Source organism: Lacerta agilis, chromosome 1, assembly GCF_009819535.1.
Source record: "Lacerta agilis isolate rLacAgi1 chromosome 1, rLacAgi1.pri, whole genome shotgun sequence".
NCBI classification, from domain to species: Eukaryota; Metazoa; Chordata; class Lepidosauria; order Squamata; family Lacertidae; genus Lacerta; species Lacerta agilis.
This window is the reverse complement of record NC_046312.1, coordinates 75,193,403-75,208,280: the sequence shown is the minus strand read 5'-3', so window position 1 is coordinate 75,208,280 and position 14,878 is coordinate 75,193,403. Positions and strand designations below refer to the sequence as shown.

Below are 14,878 nucleotides of genomic sequence, written 5' to 3'. Positions count from 1 at the left end.
AGAGGACCATTTGCCTAATCATTTTGTGAAAGTGCTATATTACATATTACTTCAAACCAGCCTTTACCAATTTGGAGCCTTCTAGATGTTGCCTATTACAATTCTGATCAGCTACAGCCAAAAGTCCTTACTCTACAAACTTTTAAGAGGGTGAAATTATTTTTATTGAGTCCAACTTAAACAGCTTCTCTAACTTTCTTCTGTGGTCATTAAAAATGGACTTGTACAATCATGGGTGGTACAAAAAAACTAAAAAAATTTTTTTTAAGCGAACCAACCAGCACACATACCACAGCCCCATTCAGTTGTTGTATTTCCACTTTATAGAATCCTCATGGTCTTTGCCTTACAAAAAAAGATTAGTTGACATTATCTAGAATAATTTTTGTAGCTTACTGAACTGAAGCTTATTTTAACTTTCAGGTAATCTCAATACAGCAGTCTTTTTAGCACCTGCAACCAAACTCAAAACTCCTAGGTGAAAGTCTAACAAATACTTTACAGTTGTGGCAATTAATGATAACATAACAATACAAAGTAAACTAATACCATATAGTCCTGCACAAGGATGAGGATTTGGACACATGGATAACTAACAAAGTAATAGTTTCGAAATTATCTTATTCAGGTATTTAGCTGTTGACAAAGCTGCAAATGATGTTTTTTCATGTTAATTTTTAACCAGACTTTTTAGAATCTGTATTAACACAAGATGGAACAATTTTTTTTAAAAAAAGCAGGAAAACAGTTCAATTAAGATTGCAAATGTGCAGTGTTCTCCTTTCCATTTCTCAAAGTCGAAGACTTCTTCTGTATTCATCCCATTTACACCATCATTTTCTGCTGAATGAAAGGAGGACCTAATAGTTAGATCACTGTAAACAGCTCACATCTAAACTACAGTGATAACTTGCTAGAAAAAAACCAAGCAGCTAAGCATCATAGAGATCTGCTTCATCTACTTATCCATAATTGAGCAAGTAATTTTAAAAAATGAAGCTGTATGTACTGCTACCCCATTAGCCTTTAATATATATTCATTTTTTCTTTGAATAAAAAGATTTGAGTTTGGCTAGCTGTAACCAAATAATTTTAATTCTTAATATAAAACTAGTCTCCCCCTCTCAAACATACACACATTAGCTAGAGTACTCCAGAACTGAAGGGCTATGTCTGCAGTGGCACAAAATTTTACTGAAACTTCCCCCACCTTTTCTTACCTGCCATTGCAAAGAAAAACAAGGTTCTGGACAGCTGCAACTGTAGAATTTTCATTCTGTCCAGTGACAAGGTGTCTGTCCAATACAACATGCACTGCATCTGCTTTGCTGGCTGTATTGGGGGAAAATATTCATGTCTTAATTTACATACTACCGGTACAACCTCCATTTCTCTGACACTTAAGAAAAACTATACACTTTACTGCTGTTTATCGATTTAATTTCATCTTATTAATAAGTTGATTTTCCCCCAATCTCTTGCAAACCATTTTTATTGTCCTTTGTGACTTATAAAACTCATTAAAAACCAAGCAATTATAGGGATATCTATAACATTGGCCAGGCTCAGACTATGATTTAGATTATTGCATGTGAGCCACAGTGACTCTTGTGCTTGTCTTCCCCTCTCCTTAGTGTTTGATACAAATAGAATGAAATTTTCCTATTAATCTTTGAAAATGTTGCACAATTGTGTGCAAGAGCATGCTGAGGGTATAGAACACAGTGAATCTTACATTCTGCCTGCTACAACATTAAGGACCACTAGAGGGCTCTCCAGCAGGGCATTCAGATTCCACTCATGAACAAGCTTGACTTCATTTCTGAGATGGTCAGTGGCAAAGACTGAAATGGAGTTCCTGTGGGTTCAGTTATGACAGGCATTTCCAAACTCAGCCCTCCAGCTGTTTTGGGAATTCAACTCCCATCATCCCTAGCTAACAGGACCAGTGGTCAGGGTTGATGGGAATTTTAGTCCCCAAACAGCTGGAGGGCAGAGTTTGGGTGCCTGAATTATGAAATAGTTATGTTCAGCTCATCTCTAAGGTTGTGAGATTTACTGTGGAATGCTGGGCTGTTATAGCTTCCACACTGCTGAATGTTTTAATGAGAAATTTTGTCAAGCACTTTCTAACTTCCACTTTTAAGGTCTTACATCTGCATTAGATTTTGCATTAATACAGTACAGCCCAAGCATTTCTTGATCACATTTACTTAATCAACTACTGATTAAAAACCTGTGGGAACAGAGCCTTAAATGACATACCACTATAGATAGCTCCAGAATCTTTTGCGAAGTCCTCAAAGATAATAGGCAAACTGGCAAAACTAGGCAGTCTTATTAGTTCATACACACAGGGCTGGAAGATACAAGAAAATAAATTATGTCACAAAACACGCAGAGGAAGATACTGTTTACAGTGGGCTACCCAACACCTTGACTGTCTGGATTCTTGCAAAGAATACATGACTAGGTTGCCCTTGGTCTGATCCAGCCAAGCAGTTCCTAACCAAGACTCAGGATCAAACCACACAAAATACATTAGTGGGTCACAGGACTTAATTTTAAAGGGAGGGGAGAAGGAACAAGGCTGAAGTGAGCCTATCCCTGCAATAATTCATAACACTCCTTGTTTACTTGAGCATAAAATAGTTATTTAAGTAAACCTGCACCTTTCTATCCCACTGCTAGTATGTCAACAAAATTTAAGTACATGGTTTTCCTCACAGTTAGTAGTTAAAACTACATAGTGCAAATGGCTATGTTAGTATTGATTATAGTGTGATCTTCTTGAGATTATTTTTCTAAATTGCTTTGAGGAGTCTTGGCTATATAACAATTTTTTTTAAAAGTAAATAAATACAATTTTATCAGTCATTTCACCTTGCAATGACCCTGAATTAAATGCCAGTAAATATGTGCTTGGCTTCACTGAAAACAGACTACTATAAAAGGCTTGGAGCAGATCTGTGGTTGTAATCTGGGAAGCCCAAGGGAAAATCTACATATAAAATGTAGACAAAGGCTACTTCTTACGGGACTCATCAGAACAGAAACTTAGAAGAGTGATATATGAAAAGTCGTTTGCTTAAACATACTGCACCTACACCTGTTAAGCTGTATTCCTGAAATACCCAGGATTTGTCCTCATTTGTGGCACAGCACAAGGCGGCAGCTCCATGTCCAACAGCACAAATGGGTTCTACAAAGAAAAAAAGCTGTATCTAAAAATCCCTATTCAGAAAAAATACAACTGATTCCCCCCCCCCCCCGGAAGTTCAGTTATGCTACACAATATTCTTCACATCTAACTGACTTCAGATATTTCTGTGATGCGGTCGAACCCCCATTAGCCCCAGCCAGCATCACCAATGAACAGAGATGCTGGAACTATAATCACAACAATATCTCGAGGGCCACAGATTCTCCAAATCTGATTCAAGGCATAAAAACCACTGGAATATTAACACACTCAGAATGACTGAGATATGACTGATAGTAAACATTGCTGGGGGAGGGGCTGTGTAAAAAAAGATGTGGAAAGAAGTTCAGTATTGGTATTTGTAGATAATGCACATTCACAATGTTAGGTTCTAAACTGGCTACAATTGTTCTTATATTATTGAACTGAGTTTTCACTAGTTTGCTACTGTAACCACATTATCAATAATTTCCCTTAAGGTCTCCTGGATGTTCGCCCCTACCAGAAAGAGAGATCTTAATTAGTCTTAGCATTTTATATGCTTCCCAGTCTAAGATGCACAAAGTGTACAGAATAAAGCATAAATCCCCAAGGAAAGTTTACTTACTGTTTTCAGAGCTAAAATGCTGCAATATTCTAGCTAAGTAACCACTGTTTGCCAGATCCACCATGGCACCAGGACAGTCTGGAATCAACAAAGCATGGTATCTGGCACCTAGGGAGGAAGAAGAAGCAAAGAAACCTATTACACTTGCAAGTTCTGTTTATTTCAAAACCAGCTAAAGGTTTATCAAGGTTGACAGGCTGGCAGGGATGTGTCCATGTGCTAGTGGGTACACCCCAAAATATTTCATGCAACCCCATTCACTCCCCCAGCTTTTAGTCACTAAAGTCTTATAAAGTGCCAATTAAATCCTTGCTCTCCTAATAATGGCCTGTGCCTTCCCCTTCATTCCCCCAAACCAGTATTCCTGAGTTGGCACTACAGGAACAGTGCCTTTCTACAAATATATTTATGACCCCTCTCCCATATTCACTGCCCCCCCCCCCCCGTGACCTGGCTCTTACTTTACCTGCTCCAACAGCAGGTGTGATTTTGAAGGTGTGAAGAGTTGTTCCACCTTTTCCCTGTTCTGCCCATCAAGGGGATTACCACACCTGGAATGAGGGGTAGAGCCATTACTCCAAACCAACCACAGCCTCCAGGGTGCAACAAGGTGCAAGAGGTCCGCTTTAGAAACAACCCTGCAGCTGAATTCAGAAGAATACCGTATTTTACGCTCCATAAGACACACTTCGTCCCTCCTAAAAAGGAAGGGGAAATCCCTGTGCGCCTTATAGAGCGAATGCTTCGCTCCCGCGGCCTCCCCCCATCCCCCGCCGCATTCGGCAGGAGGTGGGGAGAGGCAGCAGCAATGTTGCTGGATCGTGCCAGTACCTCCATTCGCTGAAAGGTGCTGGGCATGATCCAGCAACATCTCCGCTGCCTCCCCCCACCTCCTGCCGAACGTGGCGGGGGATGGGGAAGGCAGCAGGAAGCGAAGGGGATGTTGCTGGATAGTGTCAGCACCTCCATTCGCCGAAAGAAGCTTCTTTCGGCGGACGGAGGTGCTGGGCACGATCCAGCAACATCGATGCCTCCCCCCACCTCCCGCCGAACGCGGCGGGGGATGGGGGGAGGCAGCAGGAAGCGAAAGGGATGTTGCTGGATGGTGTCAGCACCTCCACTCGCTGAAAGACGCTTCTTTCGGCGGACAGAGGTGCTGGGCACGATCCAGCAACATCTCTGCTGCCTCCCCCCACCTCCCGCCGAACGCGGCGGGGGATTGGGGGAGGCAGCAGGAAGCGAAACGGCTGTTACTGGATCGTCCCTTTAAAGCAAGCGGGGATGAGCCGCTGTGAAAGGCTCCCCCTCCAGCGCCCCTGCCTTTTAGAGGAGGAAAACCAGGAAAATATTTTAAAATTAAAAAAAATCAGGTGCATCTAGTGGTCCGGAGCGCCTTATGGACCGAAAAATACGGTAGTTGCTGCTCTCCTTCCCCACTGTGTCCCTTTCACAGGCAGCTATGTTCCCACAACACTATCTCTAAGTGCACACAGGAATGATTCTTCATTATGGGGTAATCTGAAGGGGTGTGTTCAAGAAAACATTGGAGTGGGTTCTATTGACCACACTCTGAAACTATTAAGAGCAGGGTAGATTCCCTTTGGCCCCACTGTTTTCTGTTTTGAGGTCACACTGAAACAGAACAAAACGTCTGAAAACTGCTCATGGCAATGCTTGCATCTGCAAACTACAGACAAACCAACTGCCCATCAAATCAGATGGGAAAATGAGAGGCAACATTATGGAGGGGGCTGCCTTATGAGGATTTATGCTCCTATTTCAGGTCTTGTTCCTCCCCAAAGTGATCTGGTAGGTCACCGGCATAAAAATGCCAATTTAGAACTTCCGGTTAGACGCCATTCTGCTCGGTCGGGAGAAACCTCGGCTCCGAGGTTTCTCCGTCGCTGCGGGGGAGGGGGGAGTCGAAACTGCGCTTCGACCCCCCAAGAAACTCCAGGTAGAGCGTCCTGGAGATATGGGATCCAGCTGGTCCCCCAGGGCGCCTCCCTTGCTCTCCGGTAAGCCCTAGTAAGGGCTGCCGTGACAGGCGAGGTTTCAGAGGCGCGGGGGCTGTGGATCGTCTGCTGTCCTCACAGCGAGAAGTAGCGGCTGCTGACAGAGAGAGCGTCCAATTCTTCCAAGATTTGGCTAATTTGGATTTGTAAGTATTGAGTTTTCAAAAAAAAAAAAAGAGACTTTTAAAATTCGGCTGTTTGGGGAACTTCAAAAACGGAAGTCGGTTCCCTGAGCGTTGAAACAAAAGGAAACAGTGTAACTTTCAATTCCGAAGCTATTGACCAACTTTGTGATAAGGAAATTTCTGAAGCCTTTTTCCCCCAGGTTGGGGGGTTGAATTAGGTTTTTATATTAATTGGAACTGTGAGTTTTGGAAATATTATTGTCCTCTCTTTGAGGAAATTTTGGCTGCTTTGCAGCGAAGAAATACATCTGGACTGCATAAGCTTTTTAGACTTTAAGTATGCCTAAAAGGAAATGGTCGCAGGAATTTCAAATAAAGGCTCTGGAACTTTTGCACAATTTAACAGTGAAAGTTAATGAGTTAAATCAGCTAACTGGGACTTGGCTTTGCAGGAAAATGGATCAAGGATTTTTAGTGAAAGTTTTGAGGATATAACCACAGAAGAGGAGAAAATCCAGGACAAAATTCATGGACTCAACCCATGAAAAGGAAAGAGAAAAGTGAGAAGGAACAAAATTAAAAGAAGCAAAAATGGGAAAGTTGCAGAAAAGAAGAGAGTGCAACGGAAAGCTGTACAGAGCTTGGACAATGTTGAAAAGGTTTCAAGGACATATGAGATAAGAAAGAAGCAAAAGCCAGTTTCCCAGGACTGTGGGGTTTTGGAATTTGAGAGGGTGGGGGTGGGTTGAAAAATGAATGTTTCTATGGAAGTTCTCTTCATGTTATGGCATAGACATATGGTTTGGTAATGGATGACGGTTAATGAATAGAACTTAATTCTGGGGACTGTAGGAAGAAGGGGGGATAAGAGCTAAAATGAAATTAATTAAATTAGGTTGTTTTATTGAAAGTTAGAATTAGGCAATGGAGGCTCAGAAACATTGTGTATGCAGAGGATATGTTAAATTCATAAACAAGATATGTAAGATGAACAATCAATTGGCAAAAGAGTTTTAAAAAGAAAATGTTAGAAGAAAAAAGTAATATGGGGAGTAATTGGCAATAACTGTGAATTAGGGTTAACCTGGAAATCAATGGGGGGGGAATCGGGGAAGTCTGTAAAGATGTTATGTATAAATTAAGTGGTTAAATTGGGAAAGAAGTGATGGCTGCCCCAGTGGGAGGGGGGTTTATTTTGCTTGGCTCCCCTTGGTGAGAGAAAGGGGAGTATGGAAAATTTAATCATGTATTGTAATTTGGTTTTAATTGGAAATTTTTTAATAAATATTATTTTTTTAAAATGCCAATTTAGATGCAATGGAAAACCATGGTGAGCCTTGGGTTTAAGGCACCCTCCCATCACCATTTCCTTTGCAACAATGGTGCGAAAATATCCATTTTAAACTAACCACAGTTCCCTCTGAGAGCTGAACAATGTTTATTCAAGCTATGGTTTGAAAACAAGCCAGGGTCCCAAACCAGTCTTTGATCCTTGTTTGTTATCGCAAGTTACAGTTGAAATAAACCACAGTTCACCAAGCTTAGATATCACAGGAAACTGCTGTCAGTTTAAAAGTGAAAGTGCTATCTTTCAGTTTCCCCTTGGATGCAAAGGAGTGGAAGAAGGAATGTGTGAGCCAAAGATCTACCGTGGCTTACTGTCACAGAAGGAAACCATGGTTCCCTATCATATCTGAATACTCTCTGTCACAAATGCAACAGAGGCCTTGAGATTGTGGCAAACAGGAAAAAAAAACTTTCTATCTAAATAATTGCTAAAAATGCAAAAGAAACAGTAATAGCATCATTCTCAGCACATGCTCAACAATCACATTTAAAATCAATGAGTGCTTAAGTTTGACAGAGTTGGCAGCAAGGAACACTATACTGTGTAGGTAAGAACAGTTTCTGCACAGAGAACAGACCCTGAGTTGCAAGTTAAAAGATACCTCACCATCAGTTGATTCCAGCTTGGCAGGATTTGCGTAAGGTTTCATTCGGAAGTCCTGGATCCAACGCATGTTTGCCTCATTAACACCAGTGAAATCTATTGACTTTCCCTAGCAGAATCATTGTTCAAAGCTCAATTAATGAAAATATGCGAGGAAAGCCTAGTTAAATGCAAGAGTTTATACATGGGCAAGATTTGATAAGAGCACCCTTTTTTTAAAAAAGACATACCATTTATTGGTGATTGACTGAAATAAGAGACAATTCATATGCAAACAAGTGGTTCTGATTTTGTAAAACATGCACAAAGCTACACATATGAACAGCACTGCAGCTCAAACCTATGCCTCTCCCCTTCCCAAAGAACACAGCCTAAAACTAATTGTTTCCACTTAAAAGACCTATATTTAATGCCCTGTCTATTTCCAAAGTCAGGAGTCTGATGTAGAGACTGATGGTGGAAAGACACCCTCCCCCCCCTCAGGTAGGGAGAGGAGAGAGCAGGCTAGGCCTCTCAGGTAAGATGGCAGGACAGGGATGGAGAACTTCAGTGCAAAGGCCACATTTCCATCTGAGCAACCTTCTGGAGGTTGCATGCCAGTGGAGTGCAGGACCAGAGGTAAAAGTGGGCAGATCAACTAATATTAGCTTTGTGCAGTAGGCTAGTTTCTACACACACTCTTGTATTCATGGGCATCTGCAGGAATTTATCAGGGAGAATGTGAGTAAAACACTCAAAGCAGGAAGTACAGTACTGTAGGCTAATTTTGTACAAAAAATGAGTATAAAAGTAGTTGTACTTTTTGCCTCATCACACACACACACACACCATGGATGCCCATGCTTCTATCCAGATAAGCAAGAAACATTTTCAGATTTGAAGGACATATTCCAGTTAGGCAAGAACATTCAAAGAGGGTGCAAAGCAAGTCTATGAAGGAGTGTGACCTGGGGAGAGTCCCAATGGCCTCCTGGGGAGCCACATTTGGACTTTGAAAGTAAGGCTCCAATTTCTGTAGCAGGGGATGAAAATTACTTCCTGCTACAAAGAAAAAAGAATCAGCAGGCAAGGATTTTTTTTGTGCATTCTTCCCTCATGTCACAAGCCAATACACCCAGCAGCAGAACACCATGCATTTTTGGAACCTAATGCACTTCCACCCAGCACCCCTCTGTCTACAAAACAGGGCCGCCTCTTTATTCTGAAAGTTTCTCTGTGGCATGTATCTCTTGAGCCCAATCCCCTCACCCACACCTACAGTATGTGATTTTGAGGCATGAGTTGCTTGCCCTGGGATGCAGCTCCCTGAACAATTCTTTCAGAGACAAAAAACAATCTTCACTGGTCGAGGAATAAACGTCATGATTTTCGCAAGTTCCATTTGTTTTAAATGAGCCTAATACTACTGTCTGAAATCTATTGCAACAATATCTACAGTTAAGTATTAACATTTTTACCTACCCCTGGAGTAGCAACCTGTAGATTAAAAGCAGAGCTTGCCAGGGTAAAAGAGTGAAGGAAGGAATCAGCAGATACCCCTGGAGAACAGGAATTAAACAAAATGCATGTTTCATTTGTTTTCAAGTGCACATTTTTCACAGTACTGCTATTCCTGGTGATTATTTTTCCCCTATAAGGAGCATTTTAATAATACACAATATTCATAATATTAATGAAAAAGACAACCATCTTAGGATGCTGGTAGCTGCCCCAGACAGACAAGCAATTACATCAACATCTCATCAGTCTTACAACTCCAGGAGAGAAGAATTGTGACAAACAATTTCATGCAGCAGGAGGAATATGCAATAACAAAAAGCCACATCATAAAAGTAAAAAAAGGGGGGAAGCAGAGCTCCAGGCAGGGAGCATTATTAAGTAGGTTGCATTCACACCATACATTCAAAGTATCCCTAAACCACTTTAACAGACACAGAGAACTGCAGTCTGTTATGGTGGCTGAACTCCAATTCCCAGCATCTTTTAACAAACTGCAGTTCCCAGGATAGTCCCCAAGTGTTTTAAGGTGGCATAAGAGCATTTTCAGTGTATGGTGTGGTGTGTAAGGGGCAATCTCAACAAGTCAGCTTCAAGCACAATTCGTACAATATGAATTGTATCTGAAGAATCTGAAGAAGTGTGCATGCACACGAAAGCTCATACCAAAAACAAACTTAGTTGGTCTCTAAGGTGCTACTGGAAGAATTTTTTTATTTTATTTCCTTTTGACTATGGCAGACCAACACGGCTACCTACCTGTAACTCGTACAATATGAGTAAGGATTTCAGACTCATATCGGAGACTAAGAGTACCAGAATGAGAATATGGCAGGTGTTCCGGATTGTTACAACACAAAAAAGGATTGTCATGTTTGCTTGTGCAGCAAGGCAGGCCCGGCCTCCCCTCGCCCGTTTAGGGTTGCAATTTCTTTTTTTAAAAAAAGTTGTTTATTTTGCCAGGCCACCTGCAACTCTTACGCGACGGACAATAACAACAATTATGGTAACAATAAACGACAAGGTGACCTCGCCCCGCCCTGCAGAAATGGGAATGCCGCTGACGTGGGTTGACGCCCCGCAACCTCCCCGGGCGCCTCCATCCCGCCACCCCCGGGTCCTCCGAGCAGAAGCCCCGCGGGAGCCCGCGCAGCCCAAGGAGATAAAAACCTCAGAGGGGCGCCCGCCCGCCCGTCCACCAGCCCGAGCTCGCTCTGCCCGCCTCTCACCTGCTGCGGCCGCGCTGGCCGCGATGAGGCACGTCGGCTTGCTGTGCCTCTCCGACATGATGGCGTCGTCGTCCGCGGAGCCTCCCCGCGGGAAAGAGGAAGCAGGCGGCGGCCGCCTTCTCATGCGCTCTCGAGCCGGCGGAGGTGGGGAAGTCTGGCAGCGCCTAGAGTGCAGGCAGAGAGGCCTATCCCCACCCCCTCCGCCACGCCAGGCCGCGCTTTCGCTGCGCAGGCGCTATGATGCGCGCGGCCCCTGTGAGGCGGCCGCAGCTGAGGGAGACGGGCCAGAGGCGGGTGGGGGTCCCTGCAGGGCAGGGCAGGGGCGGTTTCACCCTCCGCCCGAGCGGGGAAGCGGATGCGATGCCTTGAAGGCAGCAGCAGCAGCAGGGATGGATCCCTCCAGCGCCCGAAACAAAGCAGGCGGCTCTCGAATCTGAGCAGACGCAGGGCTGGAAGGGGAAGGGTTAAACAGCCTCTGAGGAGGCTTTTCAGTTAAACAGCCACAAGCAGCAGCTGCAGAGGGAAAAGGAGGAGGGCCTTTTCTGTATTGGCTCTCCCAGGGAGGCTTACCTGGAAACAGAAAGTTCAGCTATTTGAACCTTTGTCTTGATCCAGCAGGACCTTTATTTACCTTTTTATGCTGGGAGAAATCAGGAACAGAATTGAGAAGCAGCACATTGACTGTTACTGTCTGCTTAATCATTTAAAAGCAGAATTCATGTATGAGGTTACTTTCATACCAAGGCTTTTTTCTGACTGGTTGCTGAACCCGCATGGGACAACTTCTCTGGAGCAGGAAACATGTTCTATTGATTCCTTTTATTGATTTGTTCTCAAATTCAAAGGCATAAAAAAATGATAGTCTACTTGCCTGCTCATAGAAGCTTTCAAAAACATGTGCACTGTCTTCTTAGCATCCAAAGACTCTGTTGATAGAATACTGGGATTCTGTGTCATCATCAAACAGGTCCAAACTACATGGAGAATAGGCTCAACAACAACAATTTTATTATTTGTACCCCACCCATCTGACTGGGTTGCCCCAGCCACAAGATAGGTTTGGGGTGCCAAATGCATCCCAGATTAGTGCAGTAAAGTACGAGTTGCAGACAGGAATCAAGTATCTGCAGGAGCGCCTGATTCAGTTCCTGAGACTGGGAGGCAAGGACAAGGTTCTGCTTGTGATCTTTACAAGGCTTTGTTGCCCAGGAATGTGTAACAGTCTCTCCTTTGTGGTGCTACTCTGCCTTTGGAATGCCCTCTCTGGACTTACATTTGTCTTCCTCTTTTATATTCAGACACCAGTTGAAGACATTTTTGTTTACCCTCTATTTACAGAATGATACTTTGTTGATTTTAATAACTCATAGCTGAAACCAATCTGTGTTTTAATGATTTTGTTATCATTTGTTGATAAATCTTCTTGTTTTATCTCTTATCATACATAAACATGACCTCCTTTTGAAGGAAGGGGGATTAATCAATGCAATAAATAAATAATCCATTGAATAATACACATTTTGTAATAAAAAACTTGTTAATAATTAGTCTCAAAGTGCTATCAGACATATTTCTCTGTATCATAGAAGATTAGCATGGCTTTTATATTTATTTATTTGTTTATATATTGCTTAATTACTATTCTACACAATATGAAGTTAGCCATCAGATTACTGCAGTGAACAAGTTATAGCTTAGCCTGCATGGGTTGCCTAGTAGGAGAAAATAAGAGTAGCAAGGAAAAAAATCGTCTCTATAAATGCTTTCACTTTTTCTTTAGAGAACCAGGAACTAATCATTCTTTCAGGAAGGATTTTGCCTGTTGATCCTAAAAACTACAAAGGGGAGAAACTAGAGAATGACTAACTTCATGTGAGGTAATGGCATAACACCAGTTCGTGTGTTTTCATTTACAGAGAATATTCATTTTAGCTCATGAAGTATATTATGTATGTCAATAATCTCCCAACACTCCACCGATTGTAGGGGGATGAATTCTTTGAAGAAGCTGAAACCATCCAAACATTAGGCAGAGTTTGGCAGCAGGGATGCCAACTTGAATAAAATGGGGGGGGGGTAAGCCCTGCCCCAAATAATTGATCACAAGATGCAGAGCACACACACCATTTGAATGACAATGCCCATCAACTTGGGGGAGGGCAGCCCCCTCAAATATTTTATTGGTGGGCCCAATGTCCCTTTGAGTTTGCTCCTATGCAGGGGCGTTTCTAGCCCCCTGGCTGCCAGGGGCGGCAAGCCAAGAGGCACCCCTGGGGGCGGGGCATTGCGGCATGTGCATGCGTCATGACGTCATGACGCACGTGCACAGCGCGATGCCACGCCCCTGGGGATGCCCCCGCAGGGGAAAAAAAGGAAAGCAAAGCGGGCGCTTGAACGCGCCTGCTTTGCTTCCTTTTCTCTCCCTTTTGGTGCCCAAAGGAGCGGCCGAAAGGGGGGGGGGAGAAGCAAACAGGCGCGTTTAAGCGGCCGTTTGCTCCCCCCCTTTCCCTTTTGGACGCTTCTTTCGGCGCTGGCTGGGCTGCGCCTCTGCAGCCCAGCCGGCACCGAAAGAAGCGACCGAAAGGGGAGAAAAGCGGCCGTTTGCTTCCCCCCCCCCTTTTCATTCGGAAGCGTCCGAAAATGAAAAGGGGGGGGGAAGCAAACGGCCGCTTTTCTCCCCTTTCGGTCGCTTCTTTCGGTGCCGGCTGGGCTGCAGAGGCGCAGCCCAGCCAGCGCCGAAAGAAGCGTCCGAAAATGAAAAGGGGGGGGAAGCAAACGGGCGCTTTTCTCCCCTTTCGGCTGCTTAAACGCGCCTGTTTGCTTCTCCCCCCCCCCTTTCGGCCGCCCCTTTCGGCTCCGCAGCCCAGCCAGCGCTGAAAGGGGCGGCCGAAAGGGGGGGGGGAGAAGCAAAGCTGGCGCGTTTAAGCAGCCGAAAGGGGAGAAAAGCGCCCGTTTGCTCCCCCCTTTCCCTTTTGCCGCCGTTCGTTCCGTCGCCCCAGGAGCAGCAGCACCGCACACACTGTGCGCTGCTGCTCCCACGGCGACGGAGCGAGCGGCGGTGAGCAGGGTGAGCAGCGGCGGGTGGGGGTGTCAAGCGGCGGCCCCTCCCACCACTCCCCACGCACCACCGGTCACCCCGGGAGGAGCAGCGCTGCACGGACGGGGTGCTCGCTCGGCCGAGCGAGCACCCCGTCCGTGCAGCGCTGCTGCTCCCGGGGTGACGGAGGGAGCGGCGGCGCGTGGGAGTGACGGGAGGGGCCGCCGCTTGACACCCCCACCCGCCGCTGCTCACCCTGTCACTGGGGGCGTACCGCCCCTACCGCCCCTCCCTAGCGACGCCCCTGCTCCTATGCACAGAATAAATATTGGTAGTGCTCGGAACCCTCCTGCAAGTAGAGAAAACGCCTACATACAACCCGAAACAAAACAAAAAACCACAGATTGAAAAAGCAGACCATATCCCTCCCCCCAAAAGAAACCTGGCAACCCCTCCAACCAAATGAAGAGTAATATTTTTATTGGGAGGGGCAAGAGGCCTTGGAGGGGAAAGTGCCCATGTCTGCCAAGTTGGGGACCTCAGAGCAAAGTGATACGAGAGAGAAAAAGAATCATGTATGCCAAGGGTAGACAACCTGGGGCCCTTCAGACGTTTATGAATTCACAGCTCCCATAAGCCCTAGCCAATGTGGCCAGTGTCAGGTATAATGGAAAACAAGTGTGATCCTGAACCAAACATTTTGAATGTTGCCTCTTGCAGGCAACATGAGGAAATAGAGAGAAAGCACATGCAGAAGGGACTCATTATAAAGCTTTCATTTAAATCACCACAGCCTTGGAGTTAGGATAGCATGGTTATGCTGTAAATAAATACTGAAAACGTATTACCAGCAGAGAAGTTCAGAATATTGCTCCTGGTAGTTCGCAACCCACCTTTCTTATTGCTCTGATTTCCAGAAACTAACGGAAGTATAGACAAATACGTTCCTATGGTTCTAGCCTGAACAGGCTGCAATAAAGATTGTATTATTCACAAAATCCCTCATGTTAAAGCTCCTTTTTTCTGCGTATTTTAGACAGATGTGTCAATAGAAAGTACCAGTTTCTATGTTCTTTTGTCACTTCAGTTCACTAAGTAGCAGGGTCCCACCTTGGTAGGATGGGAAATCATTCCAGTTCTGTGTGCATAACTCCATGTCATCTTAAAATATGTAGCCAGAATTAAAACACAGTAGGACTCAACACTCAAGCATAA

The 14,878-nt window shown here is 44.5% G+C and overlaps 1 protein-coding gene across 2 annotated transcripts; it reads right to left on the bottom strand.

The window, feature by feature from the left end:
• Positions 1–765: 765 nt before the first annotated feature.
• On the bottom strand, positions 766–10,813 carry GATD1 (glutamine amidotransferase like class 1 domain containing 1). Of its 2 annotated transcripts, none has more exons than XM_033155703.1 (8): positions 10,627–10,813; positions 9,362–9,438; positions 7,904–8,009; positions 3,810–3,917; positions 3,108–3,202; positions 2,266–2,359; positions 1,221–1,332; positions 766–843 (listed from the first exon to the last, which is right to left on the bottom strand). In XM_033155703.1, the coding sequence occupies exons 1-8, from the start codon at positions 10,748–10,750 to the stop codon at positions 834–836; spliced, it is 726 nt and encodes a 241-aa protein (XP_033011594.1). In that variant the 5' UTR covers positions 10,751–10,813; the 3' UTR covers positions 766–833. The 2 variants fall into 2 exon arrangements, with proteins under 2 accessions (XP_033011594.1, XP_033011602.1); XM_033155711.1 differs by having other exon boundaries at positions 766–840.
• Between the last annotated feature and the right edge of the window lie 4,065 nt (positions 10,814–14,878).